The sequence below is a fragment of the Salvia hispanica genome, chromosome 6, assembly GCF_029641045.1.
Source record: "Salvia hispanica isolate PSC_SH4W2 chromosome 6, Shi_PSC_v1, whole genome shotgun sequence".
Classification (NCBI taxonomy): domain Eukaryota; kingdom Viridiplantae; phylum Streptophyta; class Magnoliopsida; order Lamiales; family Lamiaceae; genus Salvia; species Salvia hispanica.
Genome location: NC_142697.1, coordinates 39,016,923 through 39,030,406, shown reverse-complemented (window position 1 = coordinate 39,030,406; position 13,484 = coordinate 39,016,923). Strand labels below are relative to the sequence as shown.

At 38.6% G+C, this 13,484-nt stretch overlaps 5 protein-coding genes across 5 annotated transcripts; 2 read left to right on the top strand and 3 right to left on the bottom strand.

Annotated features, from left to right (window-relative positions):
* The first annotated feature begins 182 nt into the window (after window positions 1–182).
* Window positions 183–1,470, top strand: LOC125204817 (stress-response A/B barrel domain-containing protein HS1-like). The gene is made up of 2 exons (XM_048103554.2): window positions 183–405; window positions 1,041–1,470. The coding sequence occupies exons 1-2, from the start codon at window positions 266–268 to the stop codon at window positions 1,228–1,230; spliced, it is 330 nt and encodes a 109-aa protein (XP_047959511.1). The 5' UTR covers window positions 183–265; the 3' UTR covers window positions 1,231–1,470.
* A 2,075-nt stretch (window positions 1,471–3,545) lies between these two features.
* Window positions 3,546–4,687, top strand: LOC125204818 (stress-response A/B barrel domain-containing protein HS1-like). Its single transcript, XM_048103555.2, has 2 exons — window positions 3,546–3,717; window positions 4,225–4,687. The coding sequence occupies exons 1-2, from the start codon at window positions 3,578–3,580 to the stop codon at window positions 4,412–4,414; spliced, it is 330 nt and encodes a 109-aa protein (XP_047959512.2). The 5' UTR covers window positions 3,546–3,577; the 3' UTR covers window positions 4,415–4,687.
* Window positions 4,688–4,827: 140 nt separating this feature from the next.
* LOC125204816 (dihydrolipoyl dehydrogenase, mitochondrial-like) lies at window positions 4,828–7,794 on the bottom strand. Its single transcript, XM_048103553.2, has 2 exons — window positions 7,390–7,794; window positions 4,828–6,293 (listed from the first exon to the last, which is right to left on the bottom strand). Exons 1-2 carry the CDS (start codon window positions 7,660–7,662, stop codon window positions 5,043–5,045), a joined length of 1,524 nt encoding a protein of 507 aa, XP_047959510.1. The 5' UTR covers window positions 7,663–7,794; the 3' UTR covers window positions 4,828–5,042.
* A 358-nt stretch (window positions 7,795–8,152) lies between these two features.
* LOC125208060 (putative protein phosphatase 2C 49) lies at window positions 8,153–10,252 on the bottom strand. The gene is made up of 2 exons (XM_048107609.2): window positions 9,930–10,252; window positions 8,153–9,394 (listed from the first exon to the last, which is right to left on the bottom strand). Exons 1-2 carry the CDS (start codon window positions 10,071–10,073, stop codon window positions 8,399–8,401), a joined length of 1,140 nt encoding a protein of 379 aa, XP_047963566.1. The 5' UTR covers window positions 10,074–10,252; the 3' UTR covers window positions 8,153–8,398.
* A 1,214-nt stretch (window positions 10,253–11,466) lies between these two features.
* Window positions 11,467–13,468, bottom strand: LOC125205348 (dihydrolipoyl dehydrogenase, mitochondrial-like). The gene is made up of 2 exons (XM_048104218.2): window positions 13,166–13,468; window positions 11,467–12,832 (listed from the first exon to the last, which is right to left on the bottom strand). The coding sequence occupies exons 1-2, from the start codon at window positions 13,418–13,420 to the stop codon at window positions 11,582–11,584; spliced, it is 1,506 nt and encodes a 501-aa protein (XP_047960175.1). The 5' UTR covers window positions 13,421–13,468; the 3' UTR covers window positions 11,467–11,581.
* Between the last annotated feature and the right edge of the window lie 16 nt (window positions 13,469–13,484).

The following is a 13,484-nucleotide window of genomic DNA, read 5'->3' as shown; positions in this document are numbered from 1 at the left end:
TTATAACTTGAAACAGAAAGTATTTTATCCAATATTTTCCTCAACACACACATCACACATGTAAAGTATGTGATATTTTAGCGAACATTATTTAATAATGCAAGTACTTACTAATTTTTCTTAGGCGTAGTATTAAAGAGAAAATAATCATAAACTTTATAGGGAGTCGGTGTAGATTGGGTTTAGAAATTCACACCACAATCAAACACACACAACCACACAACATTTACTTCTCTGACTCTCTCTAATCAAAGAGAGATTAGTAATGGCGGAAAGCAAGGGGGAAGTGAAGCACATACTGCTTGCAAAGTTCAACGATGGCTTATCCGAACAACAAATTGATGAATACATTAAAGAGTACGCCAACCTTGTCAATCTTGTTCCTTCCATGAAGGCCTTCCGATGGTAACTTGTAGGAATTACTACTTGTTCATTTTTCAATTTTATCTGAGATTTAAGTTTTGGATTGGAGTCGCTAGCTAGGGCTTTGATTTGAGTTATATGTGGACCAATTAAAATAAAAATAAAAATAAAGTTTCACTTAGATTTATATAGATCTCTGAGATCATTTCATTCTTCAGTAAACAATCAATCATATTCACAAAAGCTAGAATTCCGGATCGTGGTAGAAAAGGAGGAATCACACTTCACATACGCAATGTTTAACCAAAAATTTTAAGTTTGCATAAATCATAACAAAAAGTTCATTTTTGTTTTTAAGTTAGTGAAGACTAAGAAATTGAGATAAAATGCTAATTTAAAATAATTAATGAAACTTTTTGTAGTATGATTTATGTAAAATTTAAGCTTTTTTATAGTAGTGCTAAAATTTAAAATATTGGTGAAACATTTTGTATGTGAAGTGTAACAATCCTAAAAGAAAATGGTGGTGTTTGATGTAATTTGTGGTTTGTACTAATAACTAATTAGTGTGTAGGTCTGGGGTTGGGCACTTGCTTCAACTTTTGTGAGAAACATGTATCTTCCTTGGTTATATATTGTTGAAGTTGAGATTGAGTTGGGGTTGTGGTGTGTGACAGGGGTAAAGATGTGAGCATCGAAAACATGCATCAAGGCTTCACTCATATCTTCGAATCAACCTTTGAAAGCACACAAGGGATTGCTGAATATGTTTCCCATCCAGACCATGTCGTGTTTGCGAACAAATTACTGCCTCTGTTTGAGAAGGTCATTGTTGTTGATTACAAGCCCACAAAAGTCGAAGTTTGAATCTTTAGCAGCCTTCCAGTGAGACTTCACTTCTGTCTGCTGGCTTTGTGGAATAATGTAATGTGTTCAAACTTCAAAGATTGTTCCTTTTGTAACTTCACCTTTGCTTCAAGATTGTCTTCTGATGATTATACATTCCAGTTAGTAAATTACTTTTGGCTTGTATTTTTGTAATGCCTGCCTTCTCTGGTTCTGTTTCTTGGTTGGGACAGAGCAATAAATATTAATATTAGAGATGGATATGTGTGTTAATTTGAATATTGATTTACCATGGAACATGCTCCAAGTGTCACAAATCTAAGAGCATCCACAACGGTGCTTGCTGGGACGGACGGCGTCCGTGCCCCTGGCACGGCATTGCTCGATGCTTCGAGCACGTCCGTGCCGCTGAGCAGGGCGACGTGGCGTTGTTGACTGCTCGTTTTCATTCCGTTAAATTTTATTTTTTTTTAATTCATAAAAAATCGAAAATGATCAAGAAAAAAAGAAAAAAAATATTTGGATTCCCAAAAATATAGCTATTTTTTCACCATTTTTTTCAATTTTTTTATTTTTTATTTAAAAAATTTATCCCAAAATTATCTATAAAATACTCACATTCATCTTCCATTCCCAAATTATTTTACCATGCCTTGTGTTTCTTGATAGCTTTGGCTTCTTCCTAACTAATGGAGATTCAAAGGGTCTTGCTACATTTTACGTCGTTTTAGGTGGAATCCGATCCGATCCGATTAATGTGGATCTTGATAGAGGTATGATGATGCATACCAAAGCTGTGCATCCTTTATTTCCAGCCCATTTTGTACAATACCACCCCAGACTAGTATAACACTTTGATGACAGTACCTCTTGCAATCCATGTATTATTGGATTTATTCTGCGTTCCCTTTACTCTGTTACTTATTCTTTTTACTTCATCCCATTTACATATTTCATAGCATTCCTTGAAAATTATTTAATTAAAAATATCTTTACGACTTTACCTAATACTAGTATGGATTTAACGCCGTACATGTATGTAGATTTCGATTATGGTTAAAAACCAGTTACCAAACGAACGTTACATACAGTTCCCAATTTTCCTTCTAACTTACCTCAACCCACAACAATCTAATGCGCAATTTCTCAAAAATTCTTAAATATTTTTAACTTGAAAAAGAAAGTGTTTTATCCAATATGTATTCTATTTTCATCAACACACACGTAAAGTTTTTGATGTATTTTAAAGCTCCAGTAAACTAGTATTAGAGACAAAAACTCGTGGTTTTAGGTGTCAGTATCCTCAAATATTTTAATCATTAAATTAGTTTAATTAACCTTAGATCAATGATAGAGTATAATATTATGAAATGTATTTTCATGGCCAACATTACAGGGTGTCACAATTACCATAGGAGTACTATTTAAAGAAATTTGAGTGACCATAAAATATGCTCCCTCCTTTCAACATTAGTGCAGTCATTTTGTTATTTCATATATTCCACAGTAGTAAAATTATTTTTCTATTTAGTAAAAGTTAATAAATTTCTTCTTACCCATTTTACTATTTCTATTACTTTATCTTATTCTCTCTTCATCTACTTTACTCTTTTATTACTTTATTGTATTCTCTCTTCATATTTCTACCTTTTATTCATTTCATGCTTAGTTCTTATTTTACTTAACCCACTTATAATTTTTCTTAAATTACAAAAGAAATGTCTCCTCTACCACAGAATGGAATGAGTATTATTTTGAACGATGAAGCACTTTAATATTATTTCTTTAATAGTATGCCACGGCGGTCTACTGTATAGAGGCGGGGAGGGCCGCGACGGACGGGAGCCGAATTTCAACCTTTATATTTTAAAAAAATTTCTTCTTTGTTTCTATATATACACCAATTCCCTCTCATTATTTTCACACCACTCCATTTTAGAGATATACCTGATTTATGAAGAAGAAAGAACTTATTTGTTGAAGAAGATGAACCAGAAACATTTAAGCAGAATGAAGAAGACGATTTTATTTGTAGGTGGTCAAATGGGCTCTGGGCTGTTAATTTTAGTATGGAGTAGATGGAGCATAATTTTATAAATTTTCACATATTTCTAATGAATTTATGCCTTTTTACTAAAATTATCGATTATTTTCAGTCCGATAATTTTAGTTTTAGTTGAATTAAAATATATAATCAATTGATAAAACAAAAAATTGACGACTATTGCTACCGACAATTTTTTTTTTTATTTTTTTGGTTGTGGACAAATAAAAATTGACGTGTCCACCAATGTGTCCTCCGTAACCTTTATAAGGATCAGATACTCGCACCTCAACCACACACGCAACATTTCCTCTGTGACTAGCTATGGAGGAAAGCAAGGGGGAAGTGAAGCACATACTGCTTGCAAAGTTCAACGATGGCTTATCCGAACAACAAATTGATGAATGCATCAAAGAGTACGCCAACCTTGTCAATCTTGTTCCTTCCATGAAGGCCTTCCGATGGTAACGATTTCAACTTTTCAGTATCTTCGAAACACCCTATATCTGCCTAATTAGGAATTACTTCTTCATTTTTCTATTATATACACTAGCTAGGGATTTGACTTGAGTTATATGTGAACCAATTATAATAATAAAAAAAAAAAGAGGTTACATTTGATTCATGTGTAGATATTGCTCTAGAATTCTGGATCGTGGCGTGCTTCAGCTGAAAGATGAAAATTCACAATTTGTGCTAGCAATTTAAAACATTAATATAACTTTTTGTGATTTGTTTAAACTTTAAGCTTTTTGTACTAATTTGAAATAGCGGTGAAACATTTTGTATGTAAAGTGTAACTATCCTAAAAGAGAATGCTGGTGTTTGATGTAATTTGTGGTTTATATTAGTTTGTAGGCCTGGCCTCTCGGGTTGGGCACTTGCTTCAACTTTTCTGAGAAACATGAAGTATCTTCCTTGGTTATATATTGTTGAAGTTGAGGTTGAGTTGGGTTTGTGGTTCGTGACAGGGGTAAAGATGTGAGCATCGAAAACATGCATCAAGGCTTCACCCATATCTTTGAATCAACCTTCGAAAGCACACAAGGGATTGCTGAATATATTTCCCATCCAGACCATGTTGTGTTTGGAAACAAATTACTAACCCTGCTTGAGAAGCTCATTGTTGTTGATTACAAGCCCACAAAAGTCGAAGTTTGAATCTTTAGCAGCCTTCCAGTGAGACTTCACTTCTGTCTTGTGGCTTTGTAGAATAATGTAATGTGTTCAAACTTCAAAGATTGTTCCTTTTGTAGCTTCACCTTTGCTTCAAGCTTGATTGTCTTCTGATGATTATACATTCCAGTTAATAAGTTACTTTTGGCTTGTAGTTTTGTAATACTTGCTTGCCTTCTCTGCTTCTGTTTCTTGGTTGGGACAGAGCAATGGATATTATTATATGAGTGTTAATTTGGATATTGATTTACCATGTAACATGTTCCAAATGTCACAAATCTAATTTCTTGGCTGAGCTAGTGTAGCTTCAACTTAGGAATTTATTGAATATGCATATCTAACAAGACTAGCAGTAAATTTAATGTTTTGAGAAAATGAAAACCTTTGAGAGCTGAAAAAGCTCAAAATTTACACAGCTCGTGATGTTATTACATCATAATGCAGAAGCATTCAAGTACAAAGCACGGAAACCATATGAAATGAAAACTGAGGAAATATAGTTCAATCATTTATCAAGTTGATCACGAGAGTATGTTGTAGCTCCAATCAACAACTCTTGGAATTAATTATGGAAAAAACAGAATAAGACGAGATTCCATGGGTGTGTCGGTTTCTAAATGTGAATGGGTTTGTCGAAAGTGGCCATGGCTGCCTCCTTCAATGCTTCACTCATTGTTGGATGAGCATGGCATGTTCGGGCAATGTCTTCGCTGGATGCTCCATACGCCAAAGCCAAAGCAGCTTCATGAATTAGCTCCCCAGCATTCGGTGCCATAATGTGGACTCCCAAAATCTTGTCGCTCTCCTTCTCAGCAATTATTTTCACCAGTCCCTCTGCGTCATCAATTGCCTTGGCTCTGCTGTTTGCCAACAAAGGAAACTTCCCCACGCGATATTCGACTCCAAGGGTCTTCACCTGCTCCTCAGTTTTCCCCACTGATGCCACCTCAGGGTGTGTGTACACAACTCCTGGGACCAAGTCGTAGTCCACGTGACCCTCCTTCCCAGCAATATACTCTACACATGCAACACCATCTTCTTCAGCTTTGTGAGCCAACATAGGTCCGGGAATTACATCACCAATTGCATATACTCCTGGCACGTTAGTGGCAAACTTCTCATTCACCAAGATGCGCCCGATCTTGTCAGTTTCAACCCCTATCTTCTCCAACTGGAGTCCAGCAGTGAAAGGTGTTCTTCCAGCAGAAACCAGAACAACATCAGCCTCGAGTGTGGTCTGCTCGCCACCAGCTGATGGCTCAAGGGTCAACTTCACCCCACTTCCTGTGGTGTCAACAGACACGACCTTGGTTTTGAGCATGAATTTCATTTTCTGCTTCTCAAGGGATCGTTGAAATTGTTTCCGCACTTCACCATCCATGCTTGGAACAATGTCAGCTGCAAATTCAACTACAATTACCTCTGACCCAAGGCGACCCCAAACAGAACCCATTTCAAGACCAATATAACCAGCCCCTATCACTATAAGTCTCTTAGGAACCTCCTTCAAGGCTAAAGCTCCAGTAGATGATACGATTCTCTCTTCATCAATGGTTATCCCTGGGAGACTCTTCACATCAGAACCAGTTGCTACTATAATGTGCTTTCCTTTCACAGTTGTGTTGCCACCATCTATAGTATCAACAGAAACTTCAGACGGAGATAGGAACTTTCCATACCCCTTCACGTAGTTCACTTTGTTCTTCTTGAAGAGACCCTCAATACCTTTAGTCAAGTTACCCACTGCTTTATCTTTTTGGGCCAGCATTGCAGGTACATCAACCTCGACTGAAGAAACCTTAATACCATGATGGGCAAATGAATTCTTTGCTTCATGATACATGTGGGAGGAATGAAGTAATGCCTGCGTGGCAATGTAAATAATTAGGACCACCTACAACATTAAAACCACATGCCATATCTCGAATGTAAACTCCAAGCCATCATCTGATAGTTGGATGCCACGAGGATTGAGGAATATCAAGGCAGACATATACTAAATGAGAAACTGAAAATTACAACCACATCCCAGGAGCATAACATAGCACCAGAATTCATTTCTTCACAGAGACTTAACTGACACAAGTTAACAATGATCACTTCTTATCTCATGCTGTTGATGCAATTATTAGGCATGTATTTCATTTAAAAAGGCTAATCATGTCGCATGCCTGCGTATTGGTTTAGAACATGCATCACAAATTGGGCTGGCAATCAAGCAGTTAAAATATATGAAATCCAAAACTCAAAAACTTCACAATGAAAATATAAAAATGTTGAAAGGAATCAAAAGTAGTGCTTTGGATAACAGTTACAAAGAGGTTGATAACACTTGCTAAATATCATCTCCTTCTACCACTACACTGTCAGCCCACACCTTACCAACCAATCCCATGTTCCCACATATGACATCAAAGATAAGCAGCAACGCCGTCGTGCATACCACAAGGCAATATATAGAAGACTTATGGGAGCATTTACAAGTTTCTCCTATACTCTATTAACCAAAAGAAACCTAAGGCTGTCTTCACTATTCAGAAATGAGAATTTGTTTCAAATATAATAATTCAATAAAAATCCACCAAAATCAATCATATGTTTTGCTATCATGAACTTAAAAACTTTCACAATAAAAACAAAAAAGCAAAACCTAAAAAAACAAACACTAACTGACACATTTATAGATCAGCTATATGCAGAAAATATGTGATTATCTCCGGACTATCTATCAACAGAGCCATCCATGAGTATTGAATAACAATTGACATACGTTATCAAACTTGAGTTCCTCACCACAATTCACAAACCTAAATCCTAGAAATAATGGAAATAAAAGTGAGACCAAAATCACAGCAACAGCCAACTCTCCCAAGCACCAGCCGAATATTCACGACGCAAAAATTGGATCTAAATTAAAGTCAAACAAGCAGAGGCAATTAGGGAACACAGCAGGAACGGACCTTAGAAGGGATACAGCCGACGTTGAGGCAGGTACCTCCGAGGGTGCCCCGCTTCTCGATGCAGGTAGTCTTGAGGCCTAGCTGCGCCGCCTTGATTGCAGCCACGTAGCCTCCAGGGCCACCGCCAATAATGACTACATCATTTTCATCAGATCCGGTGGCAAATCCCCTGCTGAGAATCCACGAGTATTTAGCTCCGCTGTATAGCTGCTTTGATGATGGAGACAACAGCGCCGCCGCCCTTCGCCTCGCCAGAGTTGCAGCCATCGCCATTTCTCGCTTTCTCTATTAATTTGGGTTTGAATTTGAGTGATTCTCTCTTTCTACTGCCCAAACCCCATTTATGATTTATGTATAGAAGAAATTTGGATTCAGCTGAGATTTCATCGCAGCCGTTGGATGCGATGGATGCTTCCTTTGACTTAACCCACACCCGCCGTTAGATCGCTATTATTCATTTAATCCTTTTTTATATGCACACATAATACAGGTAGAGGCCATTTAAATTAAACTTTCATAATGTGAATAAGGCTTTATTATTATTTTAATTTGACCATCTTATAAAAATATATTCCCATTTTATACTTTTCTAATCAGAATATGAAATGGGATAAGCCAGTGTTCCATTGTGTCCTTATGTTATGTTTGGTTGAGAAGTAGATGCTGATGATGAGGAAGAACAGGCAGCCATTGAAATATTATCAGCAGTGTAGCAATGAAATATAGAAAGATGCCAAATAAAATGAAAAATAAAATACTATACTGAACAAGAATCTTATAGGGTTCACATTCAATTGAGATAGTAGCCAAAAAAGTTGAATACAATACAAGAACCTAAGTGACCAAAATTGTTCAAATTCAATAATATATAGATTCACTCATGACTCTACCACCAATACAAGGTTGCTTTTTCTCACTGGTTTCTGAAGCAACCTCAAAACAGAAGAAGAAAAAATAATCATTTAATATGTATGATTATCTTCATAAAGAATATAGTATATGGCTCCATTCAATTGCCTTCTATGAACTCCCTCAACTTGGCCCTTGCTTCTTCAGACATGCAGAATCTCAGTCTTGGTCTTTGACAAGAAACTGTATCTTTGCGCTCAGGAGAGGAGAAACAAACCACAATGGCTGTGACGTTGTCACCTGTGTCTCGCATTAATGCTTGACTGGTGAGCTCTTTAGCACATTGTCCTGGGTCGTTGTGGTACCTGAGCTCTCGCTGTACTAGGCTCACTGCCTCCTCGTTCGACAGCACATCCCAAATACCATCGCATGCAATTATCAAGAACTCGTCGTCCTCAGTCAGCTTAGTCAGTTGAAATTCTGGCTCGGCAGTGAGAGGTGAAGCAGATCCAGCTGGGAGTTTCATATACCAATCTCCCAGAGCTCGTGTGACTGCAAGCTCACCATTTAGGTATCCATATTCAACTGAACCACCCAAATCCTCCACCCTCTTTTTCTCCACTTCACAAGAAGGTCGGTGATCCTGTGATAGCTGAATAGCACCTCCTTTCCTACAGAGGACAGCACGACAGTCCCCGGCATTTGCTACGAGTAGATTTCTTCCCAGAACCAGAACGGTGAGTGCTGTTGTTCCACAGTAGGAATCAACACTGAGTTCATCAGCCAAGGCTTGATCAGCCTGTAAATATGATCTTAGGTGACAAATCTCCATTGCTTGCAAGAAGGCTTCTTCAACATCCGATGTCTGAGGCAATTCAGCATCCTCAAAGAAAATTTTCATGGTATTATTCTTCATGAAAGCTGCAGCATCAGGTCCACCGTGACCATCAAAGACGGCATAAAAGGAGCTCGGCTCTGACCAGCTGTAGAGGGAGCCCAAGTGAGAAGATAGGTCATCAATCCTGATGTGCTCATCCTCATTGGAACTACGAGGTCCAATATCAGTGTGGCTGCCCGATCGAATTCTTGGTAAAAACTTCCTGGTTGGAGTCTCAGACACTTTGGTAGTTTGTAAACTAGTTGAGCAGCTTAGCGCCTGGTGACGGAAAAGAGATGCCATTAGGATTAGATCATGAGAGCATATCAAGCCAAAAAGAGACAAACATAAACTATTTAGTCTACTTTAGTAGATTATGCTAGGGAAATCATGTCATTGTTAACAATTAAGAACCAAAAAATAAAATTAGAAATTCTTCATAAGATCAAACACAGATAAATTCTACTAGTATTCAATTTAGCAGTCAAAGCGGAAAAAGCAAAATTACAGTTCCGGGCAGCATGAGCATCAAGCATTTAGGGCAAGAGGAGCTAGACAATATGAAAACCTAATTTGCCACAAGAAAGAAACAACGATCCGATCCCAAACAAGCATACAACATATAGATAGAGAGACACAAGCACCGAGAAATCCCCAACACGAAATCCGGCGAAAATATGATCTTGATGAGAAGGGAAAATTGAATCATATGCAAATTAGAAATAAATTCCCGCAATTATACAACAAAATCACGAATTGCGTAAGAGAATTTTAATCCCAAGAAAAAAGGAATAGAAAAAGAAATAAAACGAACCGAATCACGGCGAGAGAGGTCGAAGAGGATAGGCGGCGCAGCTGTACCGGGCTGCGACATGTCGAAGAAATCCGGTTGAACACTAGGCGAGGGAAGGGGAAGGTGAAGGCATTGAAAGGAAATAAACTCCGCTTCTGCCACCATAATTGATTGCAATCCTAGAGTAGATTGCTCGTATAATTGATGAAATTTCTTGCGGGTCTTGGGTTGTTTCAGGTGAATTTGTGGGGGAAGGTCGATTGATTTTGCTGGTATTATTGAGGATTGTTTGTTGATTGATGAGAGAGAGAGAGAGAGAGAGAGAGAGAGAAGGAGATAGATTTGGGGCAGAAAGGAAAGTTAACCCTAGTAGTAATAGGAAAAGTATCCGACGCCACGCGCTATAATGTTCACATTGCGGCCTGATTAATTAATTAATTAATTTAATATGCTACTGTAACGGCTCAAATAGTCAACACCATTCATAAAAAAATGCAATTGATTGCACCATGATTTACCACAAATTCAATCTCCATCCACACGTTTCTAACTTTCAATCCCACTATACCTACACCTATCTACACCTACAACACCACTGCAAACATGTGTTGCCCATATTTCTATATAGATGAAGAGAGATTTTTAGATGATTTAGGATACCTTATTACCTTTGCACACTAAATACAATTATGCAATTGCATAATTCCACCAACCTACCATCCTAATTGTAGGTCTCTTCCCAACATTCTATACAAACGAAAGCTCAACCATGTTAATTACCACCTCCGTTAAAAATTAAAAAAATTATCTTGCTTTTCCATTTTTATTTATCAATTAAAATCAGTTTCCATTCATTTATGGTTAGCCTTTTATTTCTAATAAAGTACATACTTTTCACTAAAAGTATTTCTAACAACTTTTTCCTTTATATCTCTTTACTTTACTAATTTTGCAATTAAACTTATATCTTGATATGACTATTTTTTGTGAATGAAGTAATTATTATTTTTCTGTATAAATTATTTAGCCAAGTGATTGTATTATAAATAATGAATAAAAATCATTGTTTTTATGTATAAAAAAAGTTGTAACGTGTCGGGTAAATAGTGGCATTGCTTGTAATTAAAAGTGAGTGTTGTTTTTAATAAAAAAAAATATTGTTTAAATGTATAAAAATAAAAATTAGAGTTATCTCTATTTTTGTTCATGAAAAAGTCTTATATTTTCTTCATTTTGGATCATTCATCAAAATTAGTCTCTATCTATTTTAATTACAGTAAGTTTTTATTCTCATAAAATATGTGCAACTTTTCATTAATAATGTTTCAACTATTTTTTTGTTGATCTCTTCTACTTTATGAATTACATTTAAATTTGTATCGGTCTCGATGAAGACTATGTTTAAGTGACGTAGTGTAATAGGACAATCTGATTTGAAAGCGGCCTGTGTCCAAGGCCTTGTTGCTCTTGGGCGTGAACAAACGGGTAGCCACACAAATACACGGACGCAATTTAATGCCTTTTGTTTTGTTAGAAATAAATAAGTGGTCACTGGTCATAGTAAATGAATCTGCAAATGGTAGAAAGCACAAAATTGGAATGCAACATTACAATCTCAACTGGTGTTATTACATGACGATTGATAAACAAGAAGAATAAAAAAAATGAGATAATTAAATATGAATAGGCTTGTCATACGCAGCCATGGCAGCCTCCTTCACAGCCTCACTCATCGTGGGATGAGCATGGCACGTTCGCGCAATATCCTCACTCGACGCTCCATACTGCATCCCCAAAGCCGCCTCATGTATCAGCTCGCCCGCACCCGGCGCCATTACGTGGACCCCCAAGATCCGGTCGCTCTCCTTCTCCGTTACGATCTTCACCACCCCCTCCGCATCATCGATCGCCTTTGCCCTGCTGTTCGCCATCATCGGAAACTTCCCCACCCGATACTCCACCCCGAGGGCCTTCACCTCCTCCTCGGTCTTCCCCACCGACGCCACCTCAGGGTGCGTGTACACCACCCCCGGGACCAAATCATAGTCCACGTGCCCTTCCTTACCCGCAATGTATTCAACACACGCGACCCCATCTTCCTCCGCCTTGTGAGCCAGCATTGGCCCCGGGATTACGTCACCGATCGCGTACACTCCCCCTACGTTAGTGGCAAAACGCTCATTCACCAAGATGCGACCTAGCTTGTCTGTTTCGACCCCTAGCTTCTCCACATCCAGCCCTGCAGTGAACGGGACTCTGCCAGCAGAGACGAGAACAACGTCCGCCTCTAGGCTCGTCTGCTCACCACCCGCTGCTGGCTCGAGAGTTAACTTCACACCTTCTCCAGTGGTGTCAACAGAAACTACCTTAGTCTTCAGCATGAATTTCATCTTCTGCTTTTCGAGGGTGCGTTGGAATTGCTTCCGGATTTCACCATCCATGCTTGGAACGATGTCAGCTGCAAACTCGACAACCGTGACCTCTGACCCCAGCCGACCCCAAACAGAACCCATCTCCAGACCGATGTAGCCGGCACCTATAACTACAAGTTTCTTAGGAACCTCCTTCAATGCTAAAGCGCCAGTAGACGATACGATCCTCTCTTCGTCTATGGTGATCCCAGGAAGACTCTTGACGTCGGAACCAGTGGCTATTATGATATTCTTTCCTTTCACAGTTGTGTTGCCACCATCTAGGGTCTCAACGGATATCTCGGAAGGGGATAGAAACTTGCCATATCCCTTCACATAGTTTACTTTGTTCTTCTTGAAGAGACCCTCGATGCCTTTGGTCAAGTTTCCCACGGCGTTGTCTTTTTGGGCCAGCATTGCCGGTACATCCACCTCCACCGAACCAACCATGATACCATGATGGGCAAATGAATGCTTTGCTTCATGATACAGATGGGAAGAATGAAGCAGAGCCTGCAGAGGATACACGATAACATACACCATTTCTTGAATTCGAAGTTTTAATACAACACCAGCAGCAGATGTATAAATGAAGTGCAAAACAAGAAAAAGAAAAAAAACCAAGAGCATACATTCTGAGGGCAAATAACCTAAATAAAGTGAATCTTATGAAAATTTGTTAAAGCAATCTAATGATGATGTTCATAAATTTCATATCCCTAACGGAAATTAAACCAGAATTCATCAATCGTAAAAGCAACAAATTAAATCGACAGAATGAGCTGACTCATTGATTGATGCAGGGTAAAGCACATGAAAATGGAGCGATCAACATAAGATATGTACCTTAGAAGGGATGCAGCCAACGTTAAGGCAGGTTCCACCGAGGGTGCCACGTTTCTCGATGCAGGTGGTCTTGAGGCCCAGCTGCGCGGCCTTGATCGCGGCCACATAGCCACCGGGGCCGCCACCAATAACCACGACGTCGTTCTCATCAGATCCGGATGAGAATCTCCTGATGAGAATGGAAGACAATTTGTGGCTGGGGGATGAACACAACAAGGTGGTCGCTCTTCGCCTTCCCAAACTCGCCATCGCCATTTTCCCTACTTTCAGAATCAGATGTGCTTGTGTGTGTGTCAGTCAGTTAGTTAGTACACTTTTA

What these genes read in the sequence shown, in the direction of transcription:
- LOC125204817 (XM_048103554.2), top strand. Translation starts at nt 266, where the DNA reads ATGGCGGAAAGCAAGGGGGAAGTGAAGCACATACTGCTTGCAAAGTTC. An exon ending in TCCATGAAGGCCTTCCGATG is followed by an intron (nt 406 to 1,040) that starts GTAACTTGTAGG and finishes GGTGTGTGACAG; the next exon opens with GGGTAAAGATGTGAGCATCG.
- LOC125204818 (XM_048103555.2), top strand. Translation starts at nt 3,578, where the DNA reads ATGGAGGAAAGCAAGGGGGAAGTGAAGCACATACTGCTTGCAAAGTTC. An exon ending in TCCATGAAGGCCTTCCGATG is followed by an intron (nt 3,718 to 4,224) that starts GTAACGATTTCA and finishes GGTTCGTGACAG; the next exon opens with GGGTAAAGATGTGAGCATCG.
- LOC125204816 (XM_048103553.2), bottom strand. Translation starts at nt 7,662, where the DNA reads ATGGCGATGGCTGCAACTCTGGCGAGGCGAAGGGCGGCGGCGCTGTTG. An exon ending in TCGGCTGTATCCCTTCTAAG is followed by an intron (nt 6,294 to 7,389) that starts GTCCGTTCCTGC and finishes ATTGCCACGCAG; the next exon opens with GCATTACTTCATTCCTCCCA.
- LOC125208060 (XM_048107609.2), bottom strand. Translation starts at nt 10,073, where the DNA reads ATGGTGGCAGAAGCGGAGTTTATTTCCTTTCAATGCCTTCACCTTCCC. An exon ending in ACCTCTCTCGCCGTGATTCG is followed by an intron (nt 9,395 to 9,929) that starts GTTCGTTTTATT and finishes TTCCGTCACCAG; the next exon opens with GCGCTAAGCTGCTCAACTAG.
- LOC125205348 (XM_048104218.2), bottom strand. Translation starts at nt 13,420, where the DNA reads ATGGCGATGGCGAGTTTGGGAAGGCGAAGAGCGACCACCTTGTTGTGT. An exon ending in TTGGCTGCATCCCTTCTAAG is followed by an intron (nt 12,833 to 13,165) that starts GTACATATCTTA and finishes TATCCTCTGCAG; the next exon opens with GCTCTGCTTCATTCTTCCCA.